Source organism: Furipterus horrens, unplaced genomic scaffold (genome assembly GCF_987537825.1).
Source record: "Furipterus horrens unplaced genomic scaffold, mFurHor1.1.pri manual_scaffold_4, whole genome shotgun sequence".
Taxonomy (NCBI): Eukaryota; Metazoa; Chordata; class Mammalia; order Chiroptera; family Furipteridae; genus Furipterus; species Furipterus horrens.
The window spans coordinates 3865510-3888550 of NW_028327174.1; the positions used below are offsets into that span (position 1 = coordinate 3865510).

Genomic DNA, 23041 nt, shown 5'->3' on the forward strand with positions numbered 1-23041 from the left:
GCGAATGGAAACCAACATTTTATTGGGCTCTCCTCACCCCTCACAAACTAGCCCAGCAGCTTCTCTCTGCTGCGGCATCGCAGGCACGGGGGTGCGGCCAGCACTCCCCCCGCCACCTGCTCCTTCTGGGGACAGGCCCTGGGGTCGGAGAGCAGGTCACCCTAAAGATCCCAGAGGTGTAATTCATCTCTTACAAAAACAAAACAGGACAGAACAAAAACAAGTATGAAACCTCAGGAGTGTCCAGCACTCAGAATTTAAATATAAAAAGGGAGCATAAGAAAGTTAAAAAGACAGCAAATCAACAAGGCCACCTCCAGGGTGGTGGTCCGGGGGCGGGGCCTGCCCCACCCAGCACCCGCGCAGCCGTCACTGGAGGACGTGGCGGCCCCAGTTGAGGAGCAGCGCCAGCAGCAGCAGCAGCAGGGACAGCCTGCGCCCCAGGTTGGGGCCAAGGTTCGGGGACACCTGTCGGAGGAGGTGGAGAGGTGAGGGCAGGCGGCCTGGAAGGGGCGGGTTCATCCTGCCTTCTGTGCCCGCCCGGTGGGGCGGTGGGGCGGGGGTGCAGGAGCACCTCAGAACGGGAGGGGCTGGGGACCAGGGTCCAGCAAGACGAGGCCGGCCGGAGGGGTGGGAGCGGACAGTGTCACTGAGGACCAGCAGAGGGGAGGCCAGGTCCCCCGGCTGTCATCTGCTGGGAACTGGGATGGCAGGCTGAGGTGGTGGGAGGAACAGGGAGTGGCCAGGAAAGCTGCTCAGGTCAAGAGGCACCTGCCTGGGGCAGGTGAGCAAGGAACCAGACATGTCTGCCAGAGGAGGGTGCTCCTGGCCGAGGGACCCACGTGGGCACAGGTGGGGAGCAGGTGAGGCACACAACGCGTGCGCAGTCAGCACACCCCACCCCGTGGCCTTACGGACCAGGCAGAAGTGGCAGCAGGTGAAGCCGGGGACCAAGTGGTAGTGGTGGGGACTGCGGCCACCGGAGAGGGACGCTTTAGGGAGCGCTGCAGACTGTCAGAGCTTACCCTGGCCCTGAGGGTCAGGAAGCACCAGAACCTTCGGTTCGCCCTGAGGCTGGTGAGGCCACCCAGGAAACTTCTGAGAACGCCCCTCAGGCCTGTCTGGTTGTAGGTGAAAGCCAAGCTGTAAGACAGATGAAATGGGGCGTGGGCCATTACTTCGCAAACCGGGCCTTCATTTCAGGCGACAGCTATGGGGAGGAGTGGGTCTGTCCCCCTCCCCCACCCCGCCACCCACTGCCACCCTCACCCTTTCCTGGGCTCTGCAATGAGGGCCTTTCTCCACGGGCCGTTCCTGGTCCTGAACTCATCCGATTTCCCGTCTCCTCCCCCACGTGCCCTTGCGTTCTAGAGCTGGTCACGTGGAGCCGGCCACGTGGAAAACGCTCCACTGTCCACAGCCCCAAAGAGGCAGGTCCAGGGGAGCAGCTCCACCCCGCAGAGGAGCTCTGTTTGAATAGAGGCCTGGGCACCCCAAAGAAGGCTGCCACCCTGGAGACCAAGAGAGCACGTCACGTTTGGCCCTGGTCTTGAATAAGGTTCCTATGCCCCCACCTTGGGCAATTCTGTGAGGTCTGAGAACCCACAGGGATGCTGGCAAATCATGGGCGCTGAGTGTCTGCCCAGGAGGACACATGGACACTGCCACCTGTCACTTTACACCAAGGCCCTTCGGCGTGACGAGCGAGGGAAGGAGAAGCGGCTGCTGTCAGGGGCGAAGGCGGGAAGAACAAGGAGCAGCAGGCCAGCGCCCGGGGCGGGCGGCGCTGGCAGGGGCTGGTCACCTGTACACGGCCATCCAGGGCGCCTGTGCGATGCGGGGCAGCGTCCACCTCAGCTCCAGCTCGTCCCCGATGAAGGCCAGCCGCATGGCCATCTCGTGAGGGACGTCCCTGTGAGGAGGGTGCAGGGAGTTAGGGGCGGGCCGGCTTGGGGACTCTCACACCCAGACCCACCCAGCCAATCGGGCCACAGGTTCATGGGGCGCAGGGCAGGGCGAGGGGCAAGGAGCCTTCCCACGCCCCTCCTCTGGCTCCCACTCGGCTGAAGAAACAGCCACCGAGGTCCTGTCCGCAGGTGTGGGAGGCAGGGGGCTTCTGGGTTCGGTCTGAGCCCTCGGGGGAGGCTCTGAGGCTGGCTTCCCACAGGGGTCTCAACTTACCCTCCTCGTGGGGAGCAGCTCTGGGACCTATTGCCTGGTCCCCACTCCTGAAACCGCCTGTGTCACCACCCTCTGAGAAGGGAGGGGCTAACCAGTCCCTGACTGGGCCCGCCACTCTCATGAACGGAGTCCCTCAAGGAAACAGAGGCAGACACTCCCACCCAACCTCCAAGCCGGACATTCTCCCCTCCCCCGCCGGGCGCCGGGGCGGGGTGCAGCCCAGCTCTCGGGGGTTTGCCCGCACATTCCACGCTGGTGACTAGGCAGCTGCCTGGGAATCCCCAGACCCAGAGGTCTCCCGGCCCAGCACCGCCCCGGCCACCTTTCCAGTCCCCGGGGCTCATGCTCTCTCTACTCCAGGAGCAATGGGGGGCGGGCTGCCAATCAGGGAGGTGGGTCGAAGCCCCACCTGTATGCCCATACCCTGTGGGACCTCAGGAAAACATTGTCCCAGGCTGAACGTCCCCTGTTGGCATCTACAGATAGACCAGGGAAAAGGGAAAAGGCACATTTTCGGTCCCTGCAGCCCGGAAACCCCAACCAGCCCTTGTCCCCGAGGCTGGGACCTCATGACTAAGAGAACCCCAAGGCCTCAAGCAGCAGGGAGCACCCAGAACCGGAAGTGATCCTGGAACATCCCCTTTCTGCTGCCCTAGCAGCCCGGGCCAGAGCTGTGTCTGAAGTGGCCTCAGGCTACTTCGGATCCATCTCTTAAGAGGCCTTGACCAGGTGACCATGGTCGTGGGGACCAAGAGGCACTCTGTCCTAAGGCCACAAGCTTGAGCCATTTCAACGGCAGGTGTCCAAGGTCCTTCCTGGGACTGTGGACATGCTGGGGGCTCTGAGGCGCCCTCAGTGACCTGGGGTCAGCAAAGCCTCCCTCCTGGCACCTGCCTCCATGACCACACCTGGGGAATTTCCACTCTGGAGTCCTGCCGGGAACCCAGAGGGCCTGCTCTTCTCACCACGCCCCCTGAAGGTCACTGGCCGGGCGGGGGTGGGGGGGCGCCTACAGAGGGGCCCTTGGGACCTACCCCAGTGGCTCAGAGCTGAACGGGAGGAGACTGAGATTGGTCATGTCGGGAGCCTCCACAGTCTGCAGGCCATGCTCCTGAAGGAAGGCGCACAGAACGAGGCCCCTGGAGAGGGGTCCCGCTTGAGACATTTCTTCTCTGGGGGAAAAAAGACAGACACACACTGATGCCCAGAACTGTGCGCCTGGTCTCACTCAGCCGTCCGGCCTCTGCCCCCCGCCCACCCCACCGCTGCTGCAGCCACCACCGGCCTCCCTGCCCAGTGCCGCACGCTGGCTGTGTGCCTCTGGGCCAGTCACTGTGCCTCTCTGTTCCCGGGCATGCATTTCTAAAGTCGAGGACCTGGAGACGATGCATAAGGGCTCTTGTCTTTTCTCTTTGTGAAATGAAGAGTCAGAGTATAAATATAAGGGGCTCTCTAATACTGACCCCCTAAGAGACCAGTTGGCAAACTAAAAAATCCAAGTGTAGAACAAATAAAAAAAATAAATAATTAAAAAAAAACAACCCAGGTGTCTGTTGTCAAAATAGTGGACAAAGGCTGGGCTCCACCTTTTTTTTTTTTTTTCTTTCTTTTGATTTTATTTATTTTTAGAGAGAGGGAAAGGGAGGGAGGGAGGGCGAGACAGAAACATTGATGTGTGGTTGCCTCTCATACACCCCCACTGGGGACCTGGCTCACAACCCCGCATGTGCCCTGACTGGGAATTGAACCAGGAACCCTTTGGTTCGAAGGCCAGTGCTCAGTCCACTGAGCCACACCAGCCAGGACGATGGTGCCTGCTTTCGATGTCTGCTGCTTCCCTTGAGCAGAGAAAGCAAGTAAGCTAAACGGGGACTCATCATCCACAGTCCCAGTTCGCCGAGGGACCCTGCGAATCCCCACTCTTTGCTTCTAAGCCGATACGCACGTCACACACACAAGTGATTTCAAAAACGGGAATGTGTTATAACCTTCTTCCTGCACTGTCTTGGCACGTCTGTCCTTCACCTCCCCGCTTCCCTGCTCATAGAACTGATTTTCCTCGGGGTGGCTCCGAATCCTTGTTCGCCTAAGCCACTCACGACACCCCTGTTCCTCACTGGCCCAGCATGCCCTGCAGCTAATGGTGGGCGGGCCACCCAGTCCTGCTCGATGAGGTCTCAGAAATCTGATGTGGGGGTGGGAAGGGCGCAGCTCTTCCCTCTCCTTGCTGCCTTCGGCCCAGAAGGGAAGGTCCGAGCTGCACCAGCCATTTCATGACTGAGGTGTTGAGTCCAAGAACAGCCGCCATGTATAGAGTGCTGAGCAGAGCGGTGATGTGGGCTCCCCGATGGTCTTGTTGAAATAGAAGGGACACAAGCCGATGACTGCCGAACAGGTAAGGAAAGTAAACCCCAGGTTGGTCACATCACCTTCACTGACTTTGCTGTTCCTTGCAGCCAAGGGTCTCCCTGACTGTTACCACTGTGACTTGCACGCCCGTAAGCGTTCCACCGTCACCTGCTACAGCTGGGTGAGGCCCAATGACTTGCCTGACCGTTCTTTCCCCCACCCTGTGCCAGACAGATGCCTTTAGGTCTGGAATAGAAGGATGAAGAATCGGCCTCGGGAACCAAAGCGTCTGAGTCCAAGTCCCAGCTCTGCCCCTTAGCTGGGCGGCACCGCCATTTTCTCAGCTGGACGGTCTCAGTAGCCCCTCGCGGGGTTGTGGGGGTGGGTGGGGGTCTCCTGTAAGGACCTGAGCAGAGCCTGCAACACCGAGGGAGTAGGTGCCAACCGTGATGACCTTGTGTTTACTTATTATTTTCTTACATTAACGTCCTGGGGTTTTTTTTAATCCTAACCTCAGGACATTTTTTTTCGTCACTTTTAGAGAGAGAGGAAGGGAAAGAGACACATTGACGCAAGAAAGAAGCGTCGGCTGGCTGCCTCCTGTACACGCCCAGGCTGGGGAGCAGACCTGAAACCTAGGCCTGTGCCCTGACCAGGGATCGAACTGGTGACCTTTCAGTTCTGGGATGATGGTCCAGCCAACTGAGCCCCACTGGCCGGGGCTGTCCTGGGTTTTTAAAAACAACTAACTCCGCACATCTGCCTGAACAAAGAAGGAGAATCCCAAATCTCCCGCTCCTGGGGTGGAGGAACCGCAGGCAGGCTGCGCACGGGCACCTTGAAGGGACGCTGAGACCAGACAGGAGTGCACTCACCACCTGCTTCAGCCTCACAGGGTGATGGCGGAGAAAGCAGAGGCAGGGCCGGGCTCGAGGGGATGGAGGGGAGCTGGGGATCCTCCCAGTGTCTCGGGCAGGAGACCAGCCAGGTTAGTCTCAACAACGCACCCAAACGCAGGCAAAGAGGCGGACGTGTCCTGACGTCATCAAAGGCGCAGCGGAGCAGGAGGGGTCTGGGGCCCTCTGGCCTTTGAGGAGGAAACCGCATAAGGACTGCATTGTTCGAGGGAGGAGGGAGGACAAGGGCCCGGAATTTGTCTCCAAGAGAGGTGGCTTTCCTCAGAGGGATGCGGCTGAGCTCTTCATCTGTTTCAGGTGAAAGTCCAACAGAGAAGGCAGCTAAGCCGGAGAGGGAGCTGGGGCTGCAGGGATCAGGCAGGAAACACGGCCACAATGGCCACAGAGGGCCCGAGGCCTGACATATGCCACCTGCACCTGTCGGGACAAGCACCTTCCCCCTGACAGGAGCTGGCAGGTCGGACCTGGTGGGTGAGGGGAGGGTGGGCCCTAGCGCCCGCACCCAAGGCGAGGGGGGTGGCGGCACTGCCACCTGCTGAGGGCATCTGCAGGCAGTGTTAAAAGCATGCAGGCCCAAGACCCTGGGACTCGACCAAGCCATCGGGGAAGGTCACGGTGACATTTCTAAGAGCCCTAAAGAGCTGTCAGCAATTTAAATACCCAGCCCAGGAGCTGTTCTGGGCGTATCATCTTCACACGATAGTTCCGCTCAGTGGCGGGCAATCTAGACTGGACGACAGCGTGGTGATCCATGACATGTAAGTACTATTGTCTGAAGCCACTTCCGTGACCAGAGCTGACTTTTGGCTGTTAGCCTTCAGGGCTGGGGGCAGACAGGCGGCTGAGAGGCAGACCATGGTCCCTGGCGGCCAGGGGCCCGGGGGGCGAAGCCCCCGCCACGGCCACGCCTCTCATTCCGGGTTTCAGCAACCTGGCTTGATTGAACAGAGAAAGGAAAGCGTGGTGGGGGGAGGGGCGGACACGCTAGTACAGAAGGAAAGGTGACTTAAACGAGGCTTCAACAGAGGAAATTGTAAATGGATCTCAGCACCTCAGAGGAAGCCTCTACGGGGAGCAAAGACATACACGGTTCAAACCGCAGGAGAAGATCTGGTCGTTTTAATAAAAGACAGGGAGGATTTCAGCAGAGACAACATTTGAGGTGGAGAACCAGCTGTTGGAACTACCAAGAGTTTCAAGGTTGCCAGATCCAAGATAGCCCACAAAATACAAGGGCACCCCTACAAGACGACCCGAAAATCTTAGTAGAAAAGAAATACGCCTTTACAGCAACATGAGGTCCTGTCAGGAACGACTCACATAACGCGTGCTTATCGCGGAGGAAACTGTCACTTTCCCGCATGGACTGGAAGCCGGGTGCGCTCACTGGTGCCCTTGACCCTGTGTTAACCCCCCTGAGCTGGCGTGACATTGGGACCCAGAGCTCTGGCTGCCCCCAGGCCGCAGGGGGCTCAGTGTCTATGAAAATGACCATTTCCCTGGGAAAGCAGCCCCAGCCCTCATTTGCATTCTGCCTCCCTGTTCCCTCTTGCCTCCACCCCGCCCCCCTCCACACTCTCCCCAAGGCCGCTGTGTGCTCCCCTGCTGCCCCCTCAGGTAAGGGTCCTCAAGGGGGCTTCACAGGGCCTGTGGCCTCTGAGGCTCACCATGACGCACTGCCCCATCATCCCTCGGCCCACCAGCAGACAGTCCTGGAATCCTCTGGCACCCAATGGGGAGGCACCACCCTGCCAGCCTTATAGGGGCAGGTGCCGGACCAGGGACAGTGACCACTGGCAGCTTGGCCAAGCTGGGGCTGAGGCCTGAGTGTGTCTGCCCATCTCCAGGGTGGGTGCGCAGTGGGGTGCTGCCTCCTCCAGTGGACTGAACTGTTTGGGGATAGGCCTGAGTCCACGCCTTCCTGTGGGTCCCCACCCCCTGTGGGCCTGGGACAGCTGCCACAGTTCCTCCCCGTCCTCAGATTCGCACTGAAGACCCTCTAGAGGGGCAGGGGAATCTTGGGTGACATCCTCACCCTGCCAGGCCCTGGCAATGCGATCTTGGTCCAGGCACTGTTTAACCTTACCCGTTAAATGGGAATAATGACCCCAAACTCAGGGGGTTCCTTGTCCAGGCAAGAAGCAGCGTGAGCTGCTATAATCCTGGAGGGTGTCTGAGCATCTGCTCTTGTCAAAGCCCGATTGAGGCGCTGTGGATGGGCTCCCGAGAAACCAGCCAGGCCTGCGCTGGCCCGGGGCTCGAGGTCGGAGCGTGGCTGGGAACCGGGCACAGGGCCCTGCAGCGGCCTCCCAGCTCCCCGGCCCCCTGGCGGAGGCCCTGCACCGGCCACCTCCCGCCTGGCCCGGCCCCAGCTGCCTTGCTTGTCTGGTCTCCAACTGGGCTCCCTCCAATCTGATTCCTAGACAGCAGCCTCGGGTCAGACGCTGTCACAGCTCCGCTCAGCTCCCAGTCCCCACGGGAGCAGTGCCACGCTGCTCTCCGGGCCCCCCCCCCCCGCCCCCAGGCCGCCTCCCCAGCCTGTGCCCGTGCCCCACGGGCAGTGCCCATCGGCTGCCATCCTGTCTCCTCTGCTTGGCTCACTCCTCTCTGTCCCTAAAGAACTTGGCTCTACCATCCTCTTCCCAGACCCCAGAGTCAGGCCGGGGGCCCAGGGGGTCCCGCAGCCCCTGCCTCCGCTCCCTTCTGTCTCCAGCCAACCGCACTGGCCACAGTGGCTCTCTATTTTTTTCCAGCAGATTTGCAAATGAGTGGTTTAAAACGCGCTTTTTCGGTGAAAGGCAGGCACACCTAGCCACACGTCCCCGCCCACCCAGGCAGCCCACACCTTAACCCTCCTACACAACTCAGTGGAAAAACCAGCCAGGAACCGTATTCTGCCCACAGAGGTCAGGATGCAAATCTAACCTCCGTGCAGAAGAGAGCCGCCCCCACGGCCATGAGGACACCTGCAGCCCTGGAGGACACAGGGGGGCAGGCTCCTCAGGCCCCCCGCTCCTGGCCTGGCCTCAGTTTCCAGACCTGGGAAATGGGGAGACGCCATCTCCCTCTGAGGGCTGCACCCGAGCGCAGTGCAGGCCGGTGTGGCAGGTGCAGGTGTCCTGCCAGACTGCAGAACCAAGGCTGCCGGTGTGGGGCGGGGACCTGCAGACCCACTTCTACTTTGAAAATGGGCAAACTAAGGCACAGAGGGTGGAAGGGACCATACGGGTCACAGGGAGGGTCAGTGGAGGCTGCAGGTCACAGGCTGTGCCCCCACCCCACCCCCACACACACTGGGTCTCGGACAGCTGGCCCTTCCTGGGAGTATAGACCCTCAGGTCCCCCAAACCCAGCCCTGCCACGTGTCAGCGAAGCTGGAACAGGCGATGATAGCTCTGGGGCCCCATCAGTGCCACCTGGTCACGGGGGTCCTGGGTGCCGGGCCAGCGGCTGCTGGGGAACACTGGTCCCCACCCAGTCTCTTCCAGGAGGGCTTCCCACCCGCACCTCTCCGGGTCACCAGCCCTGCCCCGCCCATGAGTGGGGCGATGCCCTGTTTGCTGGAGCACCCGCGCCCAATGCCCTGAGCGCACGCTCACGCCGCGAAGCCTTGACCTCAGCAGGACAGACCCAGGTTCCGGTCCCAGCTCGCCGCTGCTGTGAGACCAGGACCTGCAGCCTCAGGCTGGCTCCGGGCTCTCCTGCATAGAAGCAGCACAGCCTCGGGGGCTGCCAGGAGGGTGAAGAGATACAACTGTCGCCCTTCAGCGCTGCCCAGCTGGGGCTCCCAGCAGAGCTGGTTCAGGGATGAAGAGACCCGAAGGGAGTGAGTGAGGAGCAGGGCGGCAGCCGGGTCCCCTCAGTCCGTATCTACCAAAGTCACCGATGCACGGAACCTTTGACCTCTGGACATGTGCACCCAACATACACCCCGGCACATACCTGGCTGCCCTGAGGAAGATGCCCAGGGGGTCTGCAGTGCCACTGGGCCCAGATCTTAAGGCGCCTGGCCACACGGATGCAGCCGGGAATGAAGGGTTTGTCACTGTGTCCCCGGGCGCTGCTGTGCGCATGAAAACGCAGACATAAGCAAACACACTCCCATCTGCACAGGTCAGTCAAGAGGGTGACCAGGTGTCTCTGGGACGAGTGGGAGGGAGACTTGGTTTTTACTACATGTGCTTCTGTGCTCTTGAACTTCTCCTACTGTGCACACACCGGCATCCCTGATTCAAAACTACATCAAAAATCATTATTTCCAGTCCACAGCTTGAATGGGTCTGAAATGGAGCCATTTGCCTCTAAGGCCTATTTCAGGAATAACCCAGCCCCTTCCGGCCCCACCCCCCACCCACCTCCTCCCACTCCCTCCCCACCTGGCAGGGGAAGTCCAGATCCCAGCCTCGGCCATTATGAACCAGCAGATGCCCAAACAGCTTGTTTAGGAAGGCAGGGTTCACTTCCCTTACGTGACGGAGAAGAAATGGGGGGAAAGGGAGGGAGAGAGAAGTCAGGCGAGAGAAAGGTATTTCAAGCAAAAATAAAGTTGGAAGTTCACTCTGGGAATGGGTGGGTGTTGGTCACTAATTTAGAACATCGTGGCTGGAAATGGACCCCTGAGACCATGGCCCCTTGGTCCTGCTACCCCATGTGCACGCAGTGCAGGGGCTGGCCTGACCCCACTGAACCCGCAGAGCCCTCCCCAGGGCTGGGGCAGATGGGGACAAGAAGTCCAGGCCCGGCTTGGCTTCTGTGGCCTCACACAAGGACTGCTCTCTCTGGGACTGGGACTTCGTGTCCTTGGTGACCCCTACATCCTTTTTATTTGCATCTGCTGAGTCTAACCTCCCTCAGAAGGAGGGGCCGTTCACCCCATTTCACAGATGGGGGCCCCAGAGAGTTGAGAACGGAAGTTCAGAGCCTCTTCGTCACACAATCAGAGCCACGTCTGGGCTCCAGAAATACACGGACCCAGCAAAATGGGTCGATACCCTCGGAAAAACACCTGTCGTCCCACCTGCTAGTGCCCCACCCTCTGAGCCCAGGAGGGGTGAGCCGGCTTGGAAACAGAGGTAGAATGGTGCGTACGGGTATGGAGCCCTGGCCGGGCAGCTCAGCTGGTTAGAGCATCGTCTAGATCGGCCAAGGTTGCAGGTTCGACCCCCGGTCAGGGCATACACGATAAGTCACCAATGATGCATCAATGAGTGGAACAACAAATAGATGTTTCTGTCCCGCGCATGCATGTGCACATCCCCAGTTTTAACCCTCTGGGAGAGAGGAACGTTATCCCCTGTTTACAGATAAGGAAACTGAGGTTCAGCGGTGAGGGGCTTGTCACACGTCCGAGGGGAGGAGCTTCATTAAACCTGGCCTCCAACCCCAGGACACTGTCTTTAAAGCCAGAGTTCAGGCCAAAAATTTGGTGCACGCTGTTCAGGCCCCATTCAGTGCCAGGTCCTGGGGTCGCCCTGGGGACCTAGCTCACTCAGTAGGCTCAGAAATGTTAGCTCAGTGCAAAACCAGCACCCCCTTGCCTCCCCAAACCCACACCCGTTGGGCAGGCCGGCCCCTGTAAAAATGGAAGCAGGTGGGCGTCTGTGTAAGGAGACGGAAAGAAGTCGTGGTTAGCTGCTGAGCGACACGGGCAAGGTGAGGAGTCAGCTGTGAGGCCATTTATGCAAATGTGGGCATTTCACTGGTTACAATGGAAACGCGTGGAAGAGCTGGAAGGAAACGTGGCTGCTTCGGGAGGGGCCCGCGGCATTCCTGGGTGGCCGGCAGGGGCTGGAGGAGCAGACTTCAGTGTTATCTCCAGGGAGTGTACAATTACTTCTATAATTAAATATATCACCCCAAGCCAGCAGTTCATCTGTGGACCCTGTCCTGCCTGACCCTGGGCATGTGACCACCTCTCCGATCGCAATTTCCTCAATTGCACCAGGAGAGGATCCAAGATTTCAAACCCTGACCCTCTCGGAGCATCACAAAGAGGCGAGAGAGGAGCAAATCCGCTCATATTTCCAAGGGGACCGAGTGTATCAGATGGCGCAGTGACCCCTTAGGACCCGGAAAAGCACAAGGGTACATGTGCAGAGCCGCCGTCACACCTGCCCGGGGTAGGAGCAGTTTCCTTTAGGTTGTCAGGTATACGCGAGCAAGATGGCCCGATGGTTCACCGGTACCCGGCCCCCCCGCCGCCCCCAGAAGGCCAACCCGGCCCCTGGTCGGGCGCAGACCTGAGCAGGCAGTGAGGGGCCGCTGTCGGGGCCCCACCTGGATGGAACTGGCTGTGCCAAGCGGCACCTGGCCGAGGGACGCCGGGGTTCTCACCCAGCTTGGCCATGAGACGTCGGACAAGTTCCTTCGCCCCTTGGGGCTCCTAAGTCCTCATTGGTAAAACAAGCGCTGCGTGTGTTGGAGCCCGAACTGAAACAGCTTCAGAAGGCGGGGTCTTTGGGAGGCCGCTAGATTAGCGCTTTTCTGAAAGAGGCCCAGGGGAGCTCCCTCCCTTTTCTCCATGGAGGTGAGGCAAGTCTGCGGCACCCTGACCTTGGACTTCCGGCACCCAGAACTGGGAGACATCAAGCTTGTTGCTTATGAACCGCCCACTCTGTGGTATTGTTACAGTAAACAGTCCAATGAGAGGAAAGAAAAGGAAAACTCGGGGGGCCATGTTCTGCAAGTCATAGAGACCTCGCGGGCACCAGCAAGCGGGCCTCTGGCTCTCCCGTCACCGTTGGAAAGTCAGGGGCTGGGACACCACCTGGTCCAGAGTTTCAGTTCGAAGGGCACGTCCCTAAAGGAACTGAGGGGCGCCCTGGCTGGTGGGCTCACTGGGTGCAGCGGGGCCCCACGGTCCCGGCTGGGGGCGTGAGAGGCAACAGGTCCACGTTTCTCCCTCACACTGACGCTTCTCTCCCTCTCCTTCTCCCTCCCTCCCCTTCTCTCTAAAAATCAATAAAATCTTTTTAAAATGAAAAATAAAGTAACTAAGGGGTCACGCCCTGCTGGGCCTAGACCCTGAGGGGCTCAGAGAGATGGACCGCAGTTTGGGGTCTCCCCGCAGTGCTTTCTGAGGATCTCTATCACTTGCTGACTCCCATTCCCTCCCTCTGTCCCACGGGGCCCAGCCCCCCACCCCTGGACTCACCCCAGCCACCCTTTACACGCTCCCTCTGCCTCCGGCAGGCTGGCCTGGGGGGGCCTGTTCCCTCCTCCAGGCCTGGCCCCGAATCCAGCTCCTCCTGACAGAATTTACTGCTGTCCCAGCACCGTGGGTAAACAGACCTGGATTGGGCACTTAGCCCATTATGGTCTCATTAAATGTTTACCTGTCTGTCTGCCCCTGCTCCGTGCAGGGACCCAGTGAACACGGACAGCTCAGGGCTGCACGTTGTAAAACAGAATGAGGGAGACGGAGCTGGGCTCACAGGGACGGGCAACCCTGGCTGGGGGACCCCAGATGGGACACACGCTCACCTTTTCTGTAAAAGGGCAGCCGGAAGGACCTAGGCGGGAGGCAGCTGTGAGGAGGCGCTGCACGCATGCGTGGTATTGTATACAGCAAGCGCTCACTAAGGACCAGAGAGCCTGGAGCACTACCCATGCTGAGCACCCAGGGTCAGGCCTGCGATGTCTGTCCACAGACCTCTCTGCCCTGCCGTGACAGAGCCTCTGCTGAGCTCCAAGCCAGACACACACAGATCACCTCTTGAGAGGAAAAAAAAAAATAATCAAGAACTCTCCATCTTACATCTTCAAATCACAGCGAGCTCCCCAAAGAGCCAGGCGAGCTTTCCTTTGCTCTAGCGTGTGTACCGCTCCTCCGCCGCGTCTGGGTGACCCGCCTCCAGAAAAACAGGTTTACCGTGCAGTGCCCGCGAGGCCCGCGGGTGTTTTGTGTTGTTACATCCTAATATTGACACTAGGAAAATCAGCTGCCCTCCCCAAGCCTGCCCAGCGCCTGGCGACTAGGCCAGGCCAACGCTCGCCGCAGGGCCCACAGGGAAGACAGGCCTGTGGCCTTATCTGCTTGCATTCCGTATTTCTCCCAGGGCCGGCCCCAGCCAACCGCAGCAGGACAAAGGGGGACGAGGAGGAGTCAGGTGCCCATGTCCCTTCCAGGCCACTGCAGGCTTCCTGGTGGCCACCAAAAACAAAACCCAAGCGTGCCGGGGACTTCCTTGAAACCTCTTGGAATTGTTCTAAGCAGAGAGAAAAACAGCCAGACTCTCATGGGATCCTCAAGGTCCGAGGCAGGGGAAGCAAGAAGCCATTAATTGTCTACGAATTTAATAGGTTCACTACAAACAGGATGCTTTCCAGGGAGAGGGGAAAATGCCTCCGAGGTCAGCTTCAAGACACAACTGAGTGGATCACGATCCCAAGTGAAAAAATGGGTGAACACTGCTCTCTGGTTTCTTTGCAGCCCAGTAAATCCAGCTTTTTTAGCTACTAACCGCTTAAAAACTGACAGTAATTAACACGCATACAACCTTCTATCCAGCTTCTCCCCGGCGTGCCCGGACTGTGACTATGACATTTGGTGCTCCTGTTCTCACGGAGCTGCAGGCTGGCGTGAGTCACACCAAGAGAGCCCAAATGGGCCATTTCACACTGTCTTTAGTGTCCGGCAGGCAGCTGAATAAGGTCCTAGGACAGAGGAGCTGGTGGGAGGAGAGGGAGGGCAGCACTTTTAGATGAGGCAGTCAGGAAAGACTTCTCAGAGGAGGCAGCCATTGAGCTGAGGGTGGCAGCCACAGGGAGTGTAATGGGCGTTATCACTCCCTTTGTTTTAAGCCTCATGCACCCCTCGGAAGCCTCACCGGTTCCTGGGTGCTTAGAGAAATACCCCTGCCGAGAGACAGTTCCCACCGAAAACAAGCCCCCTCAGAAGGTTTATCACATAGGATGCCCTGCCCAGGAGGACATTTGGAGGCACTGGCTGAAAGCCCACAGTCTCCCCAGACACTGGACACATATGAAAACAAAAACTAGCAAAAATAAACTTGTACAACCTGACGCTGGTTGGTAAGACTGGCAAAGCCACTGATAGTCAGTCGGTGACAGCGCTGTGGCCCTGAGGTTCACAAGATGGTGGGAAATCACCAAATGCTGGAGTGAGAAGGGAGGGGACGAGTCGGGGGGATGGGACGGCGTGGAGGCGGCAGCACTCAGCAGCCAGGTGCCAGCGCCCAGCTCCAGGCCCAGCCACCACTTGAGACAGGCCAGTGAAGGAACAAGCGCGAAATGGTCCCCATACAAACATGCCCCAAACAAGCAGACCAAGATTAAAGTGGGAAGCCACCGATGCCCACCACCACTGTGGGTGTTCTCTGCACCTGGTCAAAACCCTCACGGGCCCAGGCTCCAGAGCAAGCAAACCGAGGCTGCTGCGCAGAACCGCCCATCCGGGGCAGCACGGATGGAGAGTGACTGAGCCGCGGGTTCCAGAACCCGGCTCTGGGCTTCAAGCTGGACAGCATTTCTGTCGCCTCCTAGAAAGTCACCCACCTTCTCTCCATCTGTGGGATGAGACCCCACCCTGAGGCCCGCCAGCACAGAGCTCAAGTCTGTCCCTTCCGAATGGAGGAAGGATAAGGCTGAGTCCTTCTTCCTGGGGAGCTTTAGCGAAGCTGACGGAGAAAACTTCCAAGGGCCCAGACGCAGCAGGTGCCCAGGAGAAATGTTGCAGCAGCAGCAGCAGCAACAACAAGGTCCGGCCCCCCGGGGAGGTATGTGCTAGCAAAAATTACAGTAACCATTAACGGTTCTCACCGCGACTCCAACCTGGGAGGCCTGAGCGCATCACGAGAGCCCTAAGCCCAGAGGTCTGGGCCGCGCCGGGCAGGTGGCAAGAACCCTGCGGGTCACCGGTTGGAACGCGCACCGCGGCCACCCAAGCGCCGAGCGCGCGAGGGCGGGCAGGCCGGCCGGCTCGGGGTTCACGAGAACAGGCCACGGCGACACCCGGCGGGGTTCCTACGCTGCGCCGCTCAGGCGCACCTGTGCAGGACGCACCTGTGCAGGTCGCAGCCAGGTGGGGTGAGGGCAGCGCCCCGCTCGCGCAAGTTCCTGCTCTGGACTTCCCCCGCGTCGCGGAATCAAGCCTGTCTCCGACTCCTCGCAGGTGCGCGGCGAATCGCGGCGAATCGCGGCGCCTCGGGTCCCGCGGGGACAGTACCCGACGCCATCTTCCCCTTTTTAGTGGACACCCGAGCTGGCAGTAACGCGCTCTGGCCCGGTGAGCACGGTCCCGGAGGACATGGGTGCCCGGCGCCCGGAAGCCGCGCACGAGAGCGGAGCGGGGCGACAGGGCATCCGGTCCTCCCGGCTGGGTGGATGGGGCCGCACCATCGCTCAGATGCGGAGACTGAGGCCAGCGGGGCCGCCGCCAGCACCCTCGCCCGCGGGGGCCTGGAGCCCCCGCCAGAGAGGCCGTGTTTCGGAGCCGGTGTCCCGAAAGGTCTCCCGCAAGTGACACATCCGACACCCGCCCTCCCGGAAAAGACAGGTTACGGGTCTCCAACCTTCCAGCCGCGCTGCACCCAGGGCAGCACCCTGGGCGCTTACCTGCCGGGTCCCGGCGGGGCGAAGGGGCGGGCGACAGCGGGACTGAGGTCGCTGCAGGGGGGGGGGCCGGGCTCGGACTCACCTCGCGTCGGCGGTGGCAGTGCCAGCGGTGACGGTGCCCGGAGCGCGCCAGCCGGGAGGCGTATTGTGTGCAGCAGGCGGCCCGCGCGAGACAATATAAACGGCCCGCCCCGCCCGGGCCCGCCCCCGGGGCCGCCTCCCTGGCCCCCAGCGCGCGCGCAGAGTCGGGGCCGGGACGATTGGCAACACAACTGCTACAAGTGTGATGTTTACTTGTTTACCCCGCTCTGCCTCCTGCTCCCGCGGACCGCCAGATTGGTCGCGGGGGCTGTTTTCCCAGCGCGGGCGCGCGCAGGGGGCTCCGCGGAGTCCTGCGCGCGGATCCACGGGCTGATCGGGGGACAGAACACCAGCGTTTTACGGGGACTCCTCCCTTCGCCCTCAAAGCAGTCCCGAGGCTGGGGGCGCTTGCCACGCCCATCTTGCCGGGGAGGAAACTGAGGCTCCGAGGGGACGAAATGACGTGCCGCACGAACCGCGTGAATTCCGCACTCCCATACGCGTGTGCTTTGTGCTGGCAGTTCCCGCAGTTAGGTTTTGTTTTTCAATTATTTTTATTGCGGTAAAACACACACAGCAAAATTGACCGTCTTTACCATTTTGGAGGGTACAGCTCGTGACGTTAAATACGCCCGTAAGGTGCAACCATCACCCCGTCCACCTCCATAACTTTCCATCTGGTAAAAGAAGCTCCATACCCGTGAAACGACCCCCTTTCCCACTTCTGCACCCCCGCCCCGCCCCACCCTTCCTGCTGCACCACTCCCAGCACCCCCATTTTTCTGCTTCCCACAGCGGGGTCTGCCAGCTCTCTACTCTGGGGTCCCTGAACCCAGGGGGAAGTGGGGAGCAGAGACGACCCCCAAAGGCCCTGGAGAGGGAGGAGAAATCAGAAAGGGTTCAGATGGCGTGGAGCCCCGGCCCTTGGGCAGGTTTGGGAAGGGGGTTGCTTCTGGAGGGGTGAGGGGTCTGTGCTGGAGGTGAGGGAGGCAGGCTGGAATTACAAAGTAACCGTTGTAGCAGGAACGCTTGTTTACCTCGGTCCTGCAGCCTCTCAGGACAGTGAATAGCAGGGGCTGGGGGGGGGGCTCCCCGGATACTAGTTCTATCACATGCTACCTGTTGGGGCCCCCCTCGCCCTTTCCCGCCTCTGAAGTGAGGAGTGTTAGCTACTTTCTCTCTGTGTTCCCATCGGATAAACAGGATGACAGCACTCATCCCCCTCCACCCCCAACACACTCCCACCGACCCCCACCCCCAGGCTGAGCTGTAGGGAGGATCAGAGAAGATAATCCTAAAATGTTTAGTAAACTCTTAAGTTCCAAGGCCCCTCCCTCCCTGGGGGCTCTCTGGCCTCTGAGAGTTTTTTTAATCTTTTCTTTTAGGGCTTTCCCCTACATCACATTTCCACCCAGCCCTACAGAGCCTGATGGCACTGACCCTCCCTAAGAGCCATAGGGTGCCTTCCAGGCGGGCATGAGGAGCCTAAAAATAGGGGCCTCTCTCCACATTCGCTCTGCAGATGAGGAGGGAGGCAATGACACGGGTCCCCTGGGCCAAGAAGAACCAACCAAGAGTGTGGCAGTGTCTCCCAAGGGGTCTGGAGGCTGACCGCACAGTGCCAGGCACATAGTAGGTGTTCAGTAAACAGTAGCAAACCTGAGGCTGGAAGGAGGACCGCTTGGGGGCAGATGGGGGAGAGAAGGCTCAAGGGAGGGTGGGTGAGAATGTTTGCCTTGTGAGGCCTCCAGATAATATGCTGATCAAAGGGAGAGAAGGGGAAAAACACTTTTTGAATAAGAATTGGCTGTAGAGGACCTGGGCTTCTTCTCAGTCCCAAACAAACCTCGGGGGAGATGGCGAATGATAACAGTCACCGCCATCTGTTCAGGTCCCCAAAGGAATCTCAGAACCAAGCACTTTCTATGACCTTTTGTAATCCTGACAATGGCTGCGTGGGGCTGGCCGTCCCTGTGTTACAGACACCGGAGCACCCACAGGGGTCCGTGCACTGGGAGGAGAGAGCTTGTAGCCCCACTTTACAGATAAGGAAACACTGAGGCTCTGAAAAAGGAGGCCACTTGCCAGAACGCGTGGGCAGCAGACGCAGGTTCAAGCCCAGGTCTCCCTACGCCTCCTGCCCTTCCCACCCCTCTACAGTTGGCCCCTAGCCGTCCTGCGCCTCAGTATCCCTTTGTCCGTGGGGATTTGCTGGCCTGTGTTCGGGTCCTGCTCTCTAAGAAAAGGCCGTGACCCAGTGGGGCAGCCCTTTCTTCGCTGGGGGCCTCCCTCCCTGGTGAACCCCTCTTCTGAGGCCACAGCCACTTTCTCTGTGTTTTCAGGGCCCGCTACCCAGCAGGTCCTCTGGCACAAACGCAGGGTTGCGTTTTGTCCTTGATATGACTGTAATTTTGCTATTCATATAACAAATGCTGACTGGCACCTACAATACGCCAGGCAGGGTGGCAGATGGTGGGGGTCTAGAGATGACGCACCCTAGCAGGGCAGCCCGGCACACTGCCTGCATTCAAGGAGCGAGAGTAAAGCCGGGCAGTGAGTGGAGAGCAAGGGGGAGGAAAGGGGCTTTCAGCCAGGGTGGTCAAGGGGAGAAGATATGGCCTTAGTGCCAGGACTTGAGAGAAGTGAAGACTGTGCTTTCCAGAGCCGAGGACCGTCCCTACCCAAGAGCAGGGAGCAGGTCGGGGCAGCAGAGCGGGAGGGCTGGCCCAGTGTGTTTGCCAAGTGCTGGCCTCAGCATCCAGGGCCCACCTGGGGACCAGGCGCCTGTGCAGGTTTTCAATGGCCCTGTTTTGTCCCTAGCCTTGGGACACCTTGTCTGGAAAATCCTCCAGCATTGAGAGAGGCCTTGTAATATCAAGAAGCACCCATCAAAGGGTTTTGCTCTTCTTTCCAGAGTTGGGGGCCCGAACTAAAGCCTGGTGTTGGCCGGGCGATTGCGTACGCTCCTGCTGGTCCTCTGCAGGGTGGGATCCCCGTTGCACGTTGCACAGATGAGGAAACTGAACTTCAGAAAGAGGTCCTCACAGGTTCAAGACGGCACAGCCAAGAGATGGGAGGGCTGTGCTGTGCTGCCTGAGACAACATTATAGAATAACAGGTATAATCGGAGTTGATTTAAGCTGAAAATATTTTTCCTTTGCCTGACAAGGTCTGTAAGGAACACACTAGAAGGCAGAGGGCGGTTAACAGGCGTGGACATTAAGTGGCCCTTTCTTTCTCTTATAGAGTATTTGTAATTTTTGCAATGAACATGCAGTACGTTTCTGGCCATAAACAATAGCTGTCTTATAGACATTTTGTTCATTGAAAGAAGCCAGATGCCAGAGAGAACTCTGCATGATTCCATTGACATGAAGTTCAAGAACAGCAGAACTAATCTGTGGGTTAGAGGTGAGATGGGCCGCTACCTCTTGAGGTAGGGGCGGGTATTGGCTGGGAAGGGGCCTGAGGGAACATTCTGGGGCGACGTGGATGGCGGTCACAGGGGTCTGTACATACGTAAACATGTATTGAGCTGAATGCTTCAGGTTTGTGCACTTTCCATAAATTAAAACTCAACGCGATACTGCAAAATAAAAGTAAGCAAAGCTCAACGAATCAGACTTGGAACAGCTAAGAGCAAGGGTTTTAATTAAGACTCAGATTTATGGCTGCCAGGGGTACTTGGCATGCTGAGCGCTCGGTGGAACCGGAGAGGCCAGTTTCACTGGTGACAAGGGTAGTATCACAATTGAAAACAGGGCCAGCGCGTTTCAGAGCAGATTACAGAGGCTGAACCAGCCAGGCCTCTCAGCTCAGGGCCACAACAATGTAAGAGACGCGTTCGGGCCAAAAAACCAAATGTGACCGAAATAACCTAATCTCAGGCAACCTGTCCGGGCGACGGAGAACAGGCCTCCACTCCAGCAGACAATTCCAGGAATCCGGGTCAGAGGGGACGCGGTGTCTGCGCCTGAGCATTGTGCAGGCCCCGGGCAGCAGGCCGCGAACATCCTGCAGTGATGGCCGCGGCCGGCCGCCGCGGGCCCCCACCAGGAGCGGGCTCGGGGCCCCAGGTCATCGTGAGAGGGATCGGGCCCACGTGGGTGCGGGCAGGAAGGAGCCCCGGTCCTGCAGAACCTCCTCTCATCCAGAAATAACATCCCTTTGACAGCTGGGTTTATCGGTGCGATAGCAGATGTGTTCTAAACAATAACAGTGGTCCCAGCCACTGGTGCGGCCCCCACGCGGTGTCGGCAGCCACGCAGCTGCCCGCACCTCCGCTCTGGGGGAGGGGACACCCTAGGAAGACCTGGTCCATAAGCCCCAGGACGGTAGGATCCGTGTGCAATTTCTCTCCCTTGCACCTCGCTCAGTGGGCCCCGCAACAGATACTGCTTCACGGGTGGGTGAATGGCCCCTCGCCCTTCCTTTCATCCTCACAGCAGCCTTAAGGGGTAAGTACTGTGATTCCCACTCTACAGAGGAAACTGAGGCCAGGCAGGTGAGGTGGCGCGGGAGGCTTCTCATCTCAGGCCCACAGGCGTCCCCGTGTCACAGCCACTAATGACAGCTGTTCGAATTCCTCTCCTCCTGCCTTGAAGAATTTGGGGGGAGGAGGGGCTGGCTGGTGTGGCTCAGTGGACTGAGCTCCGGCCTGCGAACCAAAGGATCGCCAGTTTGGCAGTCAGGGCTCAGGCCTGGTTGTGGGCCGGGTCCTTGGTTGTGGGGTGTGCAAGAGGCAACCACACATCGATGTTTCTCTCCCTCTTTCTCCCTCCCTTCCCCTCTCTGTCAACATAAATAAAAAATATATTTAAAAAAAGAATGAGGGGTACCTGGCAAACTGAAGCATTCTGGGATTTTTTTTTTCTCATAGGAAATAAATTCTTTTTATTTCAAGTCCTGCAGGCCTGTCCTTTTTTCCGAGGATGTGTATATGTTACTATGTCCCCACTAATAATGGAAGAAATGCAAATAAAAGCAACAACGAGCCCTGACTGGTGTGGCTCAGTGGACTGAGAGCCCATTTCACAGATGAGGAAGCTGCCCAGCAAAACCCTGGGTTGAACTCAGCTGTGTCTGACTCCCAGTGCCAGGGCTGCTCATTCCTGGCTTCCCGACCCTCCCTGTGGCGTCTTCTCTGCACAGTGTGGCTCCAGAACAGGACAGGTGTCTGTAGCCCTCAGGGGCTTCCCATGGAGGCGAGTGGGGGGTGGAATTGGGAGAGAGTACCCAGCGAAGTGGAGGCCTGCGTCCTTCCACAGGTGACCCTTCTTTGGGGGTGAGACTGGAGGTTCTCAGGTTAGAAATGGAACCCATTCTAGCCCACTCAGGGGCATCTACCCGGGCAAATTTTCTACGGGGCCGGGCCAGCCTCATTGCCTCCGTGAGCCTCAGTTTCCTTTTGTGCTAAAGAAGCATAAGGGGATCAACCTCAAGGGGCCATGCTGTGAACCAGGCCAAAGTACTCATTTCCCTGCCGAGGCCAGGTGCTTAGTTTGGCAACAGGAACTTTCCTACCATCTCCTTACCAACACCATCCTCCCTGCCTGCCCTCTGGCTCCCTGACCCTGACCCTGACCCTTCCTGCCTGCCACCCTGCCCCTCACCCACCCTGCCTGATGGGATGCTGCCCAATTCATGAATCGCTTAATAAACCCAACTAGATCTTCAAATTTACTTGATTAATCTTGTTAACAGGTGCGAACAACTCTAATGTCCATTGACTGATGAATAGATAAGCAAAATGTGGTCTATCCTTACAATGGAATATTATTCAGCCTTAAACAAAGAAATCCTTTCATATTCTGCCACAGGAATGAACCTTGAGGACATCATGCTCAGTGAAATAAGTCGGCACAGGCTGGTGTGGCTCAGTGGATTGAATGCCAGCCTGTGAACCTAAAGATCGCCAGTTTGATTCCCAGTCAGGGCACATGCTTGGGTTGCTGGCCAGGTCCCCAGTGGGGGTATGTTGATGTTTCTCTCCCTTTCTGTCTCCGTTCCTTCCCCTCTCTCTGAAAAGAAATAAAATCTTTAAAAAGAAAGAAAGAAGCCAGCCACAGACAAAAATACTGTGTGATTCTACCATACAAAGTATCCAGGGGAGTCACATTCCTAGAGACCGAAAAGTAGAATGGTGGGTACCCGGGCCTGAGGGAAGGGGTGGGCGGGGAAATTAGACTTTAGAGTTTAATTTTTGCAAGATGAAAGAAGTTCAGGATACGGATGGTGGTGAAAATACGTAACATTACTAAACTGCACACTTAAAAATAGCTAAGATTGCACATTTCATGTTATGCATATTTTGCTATGTTTTTTTAAAAAGTGGGATAAGACCACTCACTGGTGAGGGTTCAGTGGGGGGAGTGCTGGCCAGCTTCTTCGGGCAGAGTCAGAGTCAGGCACACAACAGGGTGGGCTTCACGGGGCAGCAACCTAGGCGCTAGCGGCACAGGGCTGCCTGCTCAGACGGCCCCCGCAGTGGCTTTAATGCTGCTGGGGCTCAGTTAAAATTTCTAACCACTTTTGAACAAGGGTACCCACATTTTTGTTTTGCATGGGGCTCCTCAAATTATGGATCTGCTTTGGGCCATCAGCCAATGTGAAATGGTGGCTTTTGGTAAAAAAAAAAAAGACACTTGGACAGACTTTGTTACCGACTTTGGGCAGGAAGGGATATATGGGGTTGGACAAAAAGTTCAGTGCGGTGGCTCTAGGAGGGCTTAGCTGTCTTTATATGAAACAATTGTGTCAGATTGTATTGTGACAGTGGTCATATCAGCGGTGCATTTAAAAAAAACATCAAGCCCTGGCTGGTGTGGCTCAGTGGATTGAGCGCTATCCTGCTAACCAAAGGGTTGCAGGTTCGATTCCCAGTCAGGGCACATGCCTGGGTTGCGGGCCAGGTCCCCAGTTGGGGGCGCTCAAGAAGC

At 58.3% G+C, this 23041-nt stretch overlaps 1 protein-coding gene across 3 annotated transcripts; it reads right to left on the reverse strand.

Annotated features, from left to right (window-relative positions):
- BIK (BCL2 interacting killer) lies at nucleotides 1–16162 on the reverse strand. Of its 3 annotated transcripts, none has more exons than XM_090272291.1 (5): nucleotides 16105–16162; nucleotides 3216–3353; nucleotides 1805–1912; nucleotides 1026–1143; nucleotides 1–468 (listed from the first exon to the last, which is right to left on the reverse strand). In XM_090272291.1, the coding sequence occupies exons 2-5, from the start codon at nucleotides 3344–3346 to the stop codon at nucleotides 370–372; spliced, it is 456 nt and encodes a 151-aa protein (XP_090128417.1). In that variant the 5' UTR covers nucleotides 3347–3353; nucleotides 16105–16162; the 3' UTR covers nucleotides 1–369. The 3 variants fall into 3 exon arrangements, with proteins under 3 accessions (XP_090128417.1, XP_090128415.1, XP_090128416.1); XM_090272290.1 differs by lacking the exon at nucleotides 1–468 and adding an exon at nucleotides 2591–2657 and having other exon boundaries at nucleotides 958–1143; XM_090272289.1 differs by lacking the exon at nucleotides 1–468 and having other exon boundaries at nucleotides 528–1143.
- Between the last annotated feature and the right edge of the window lie 6879 nt (nucleotides 16163–23041).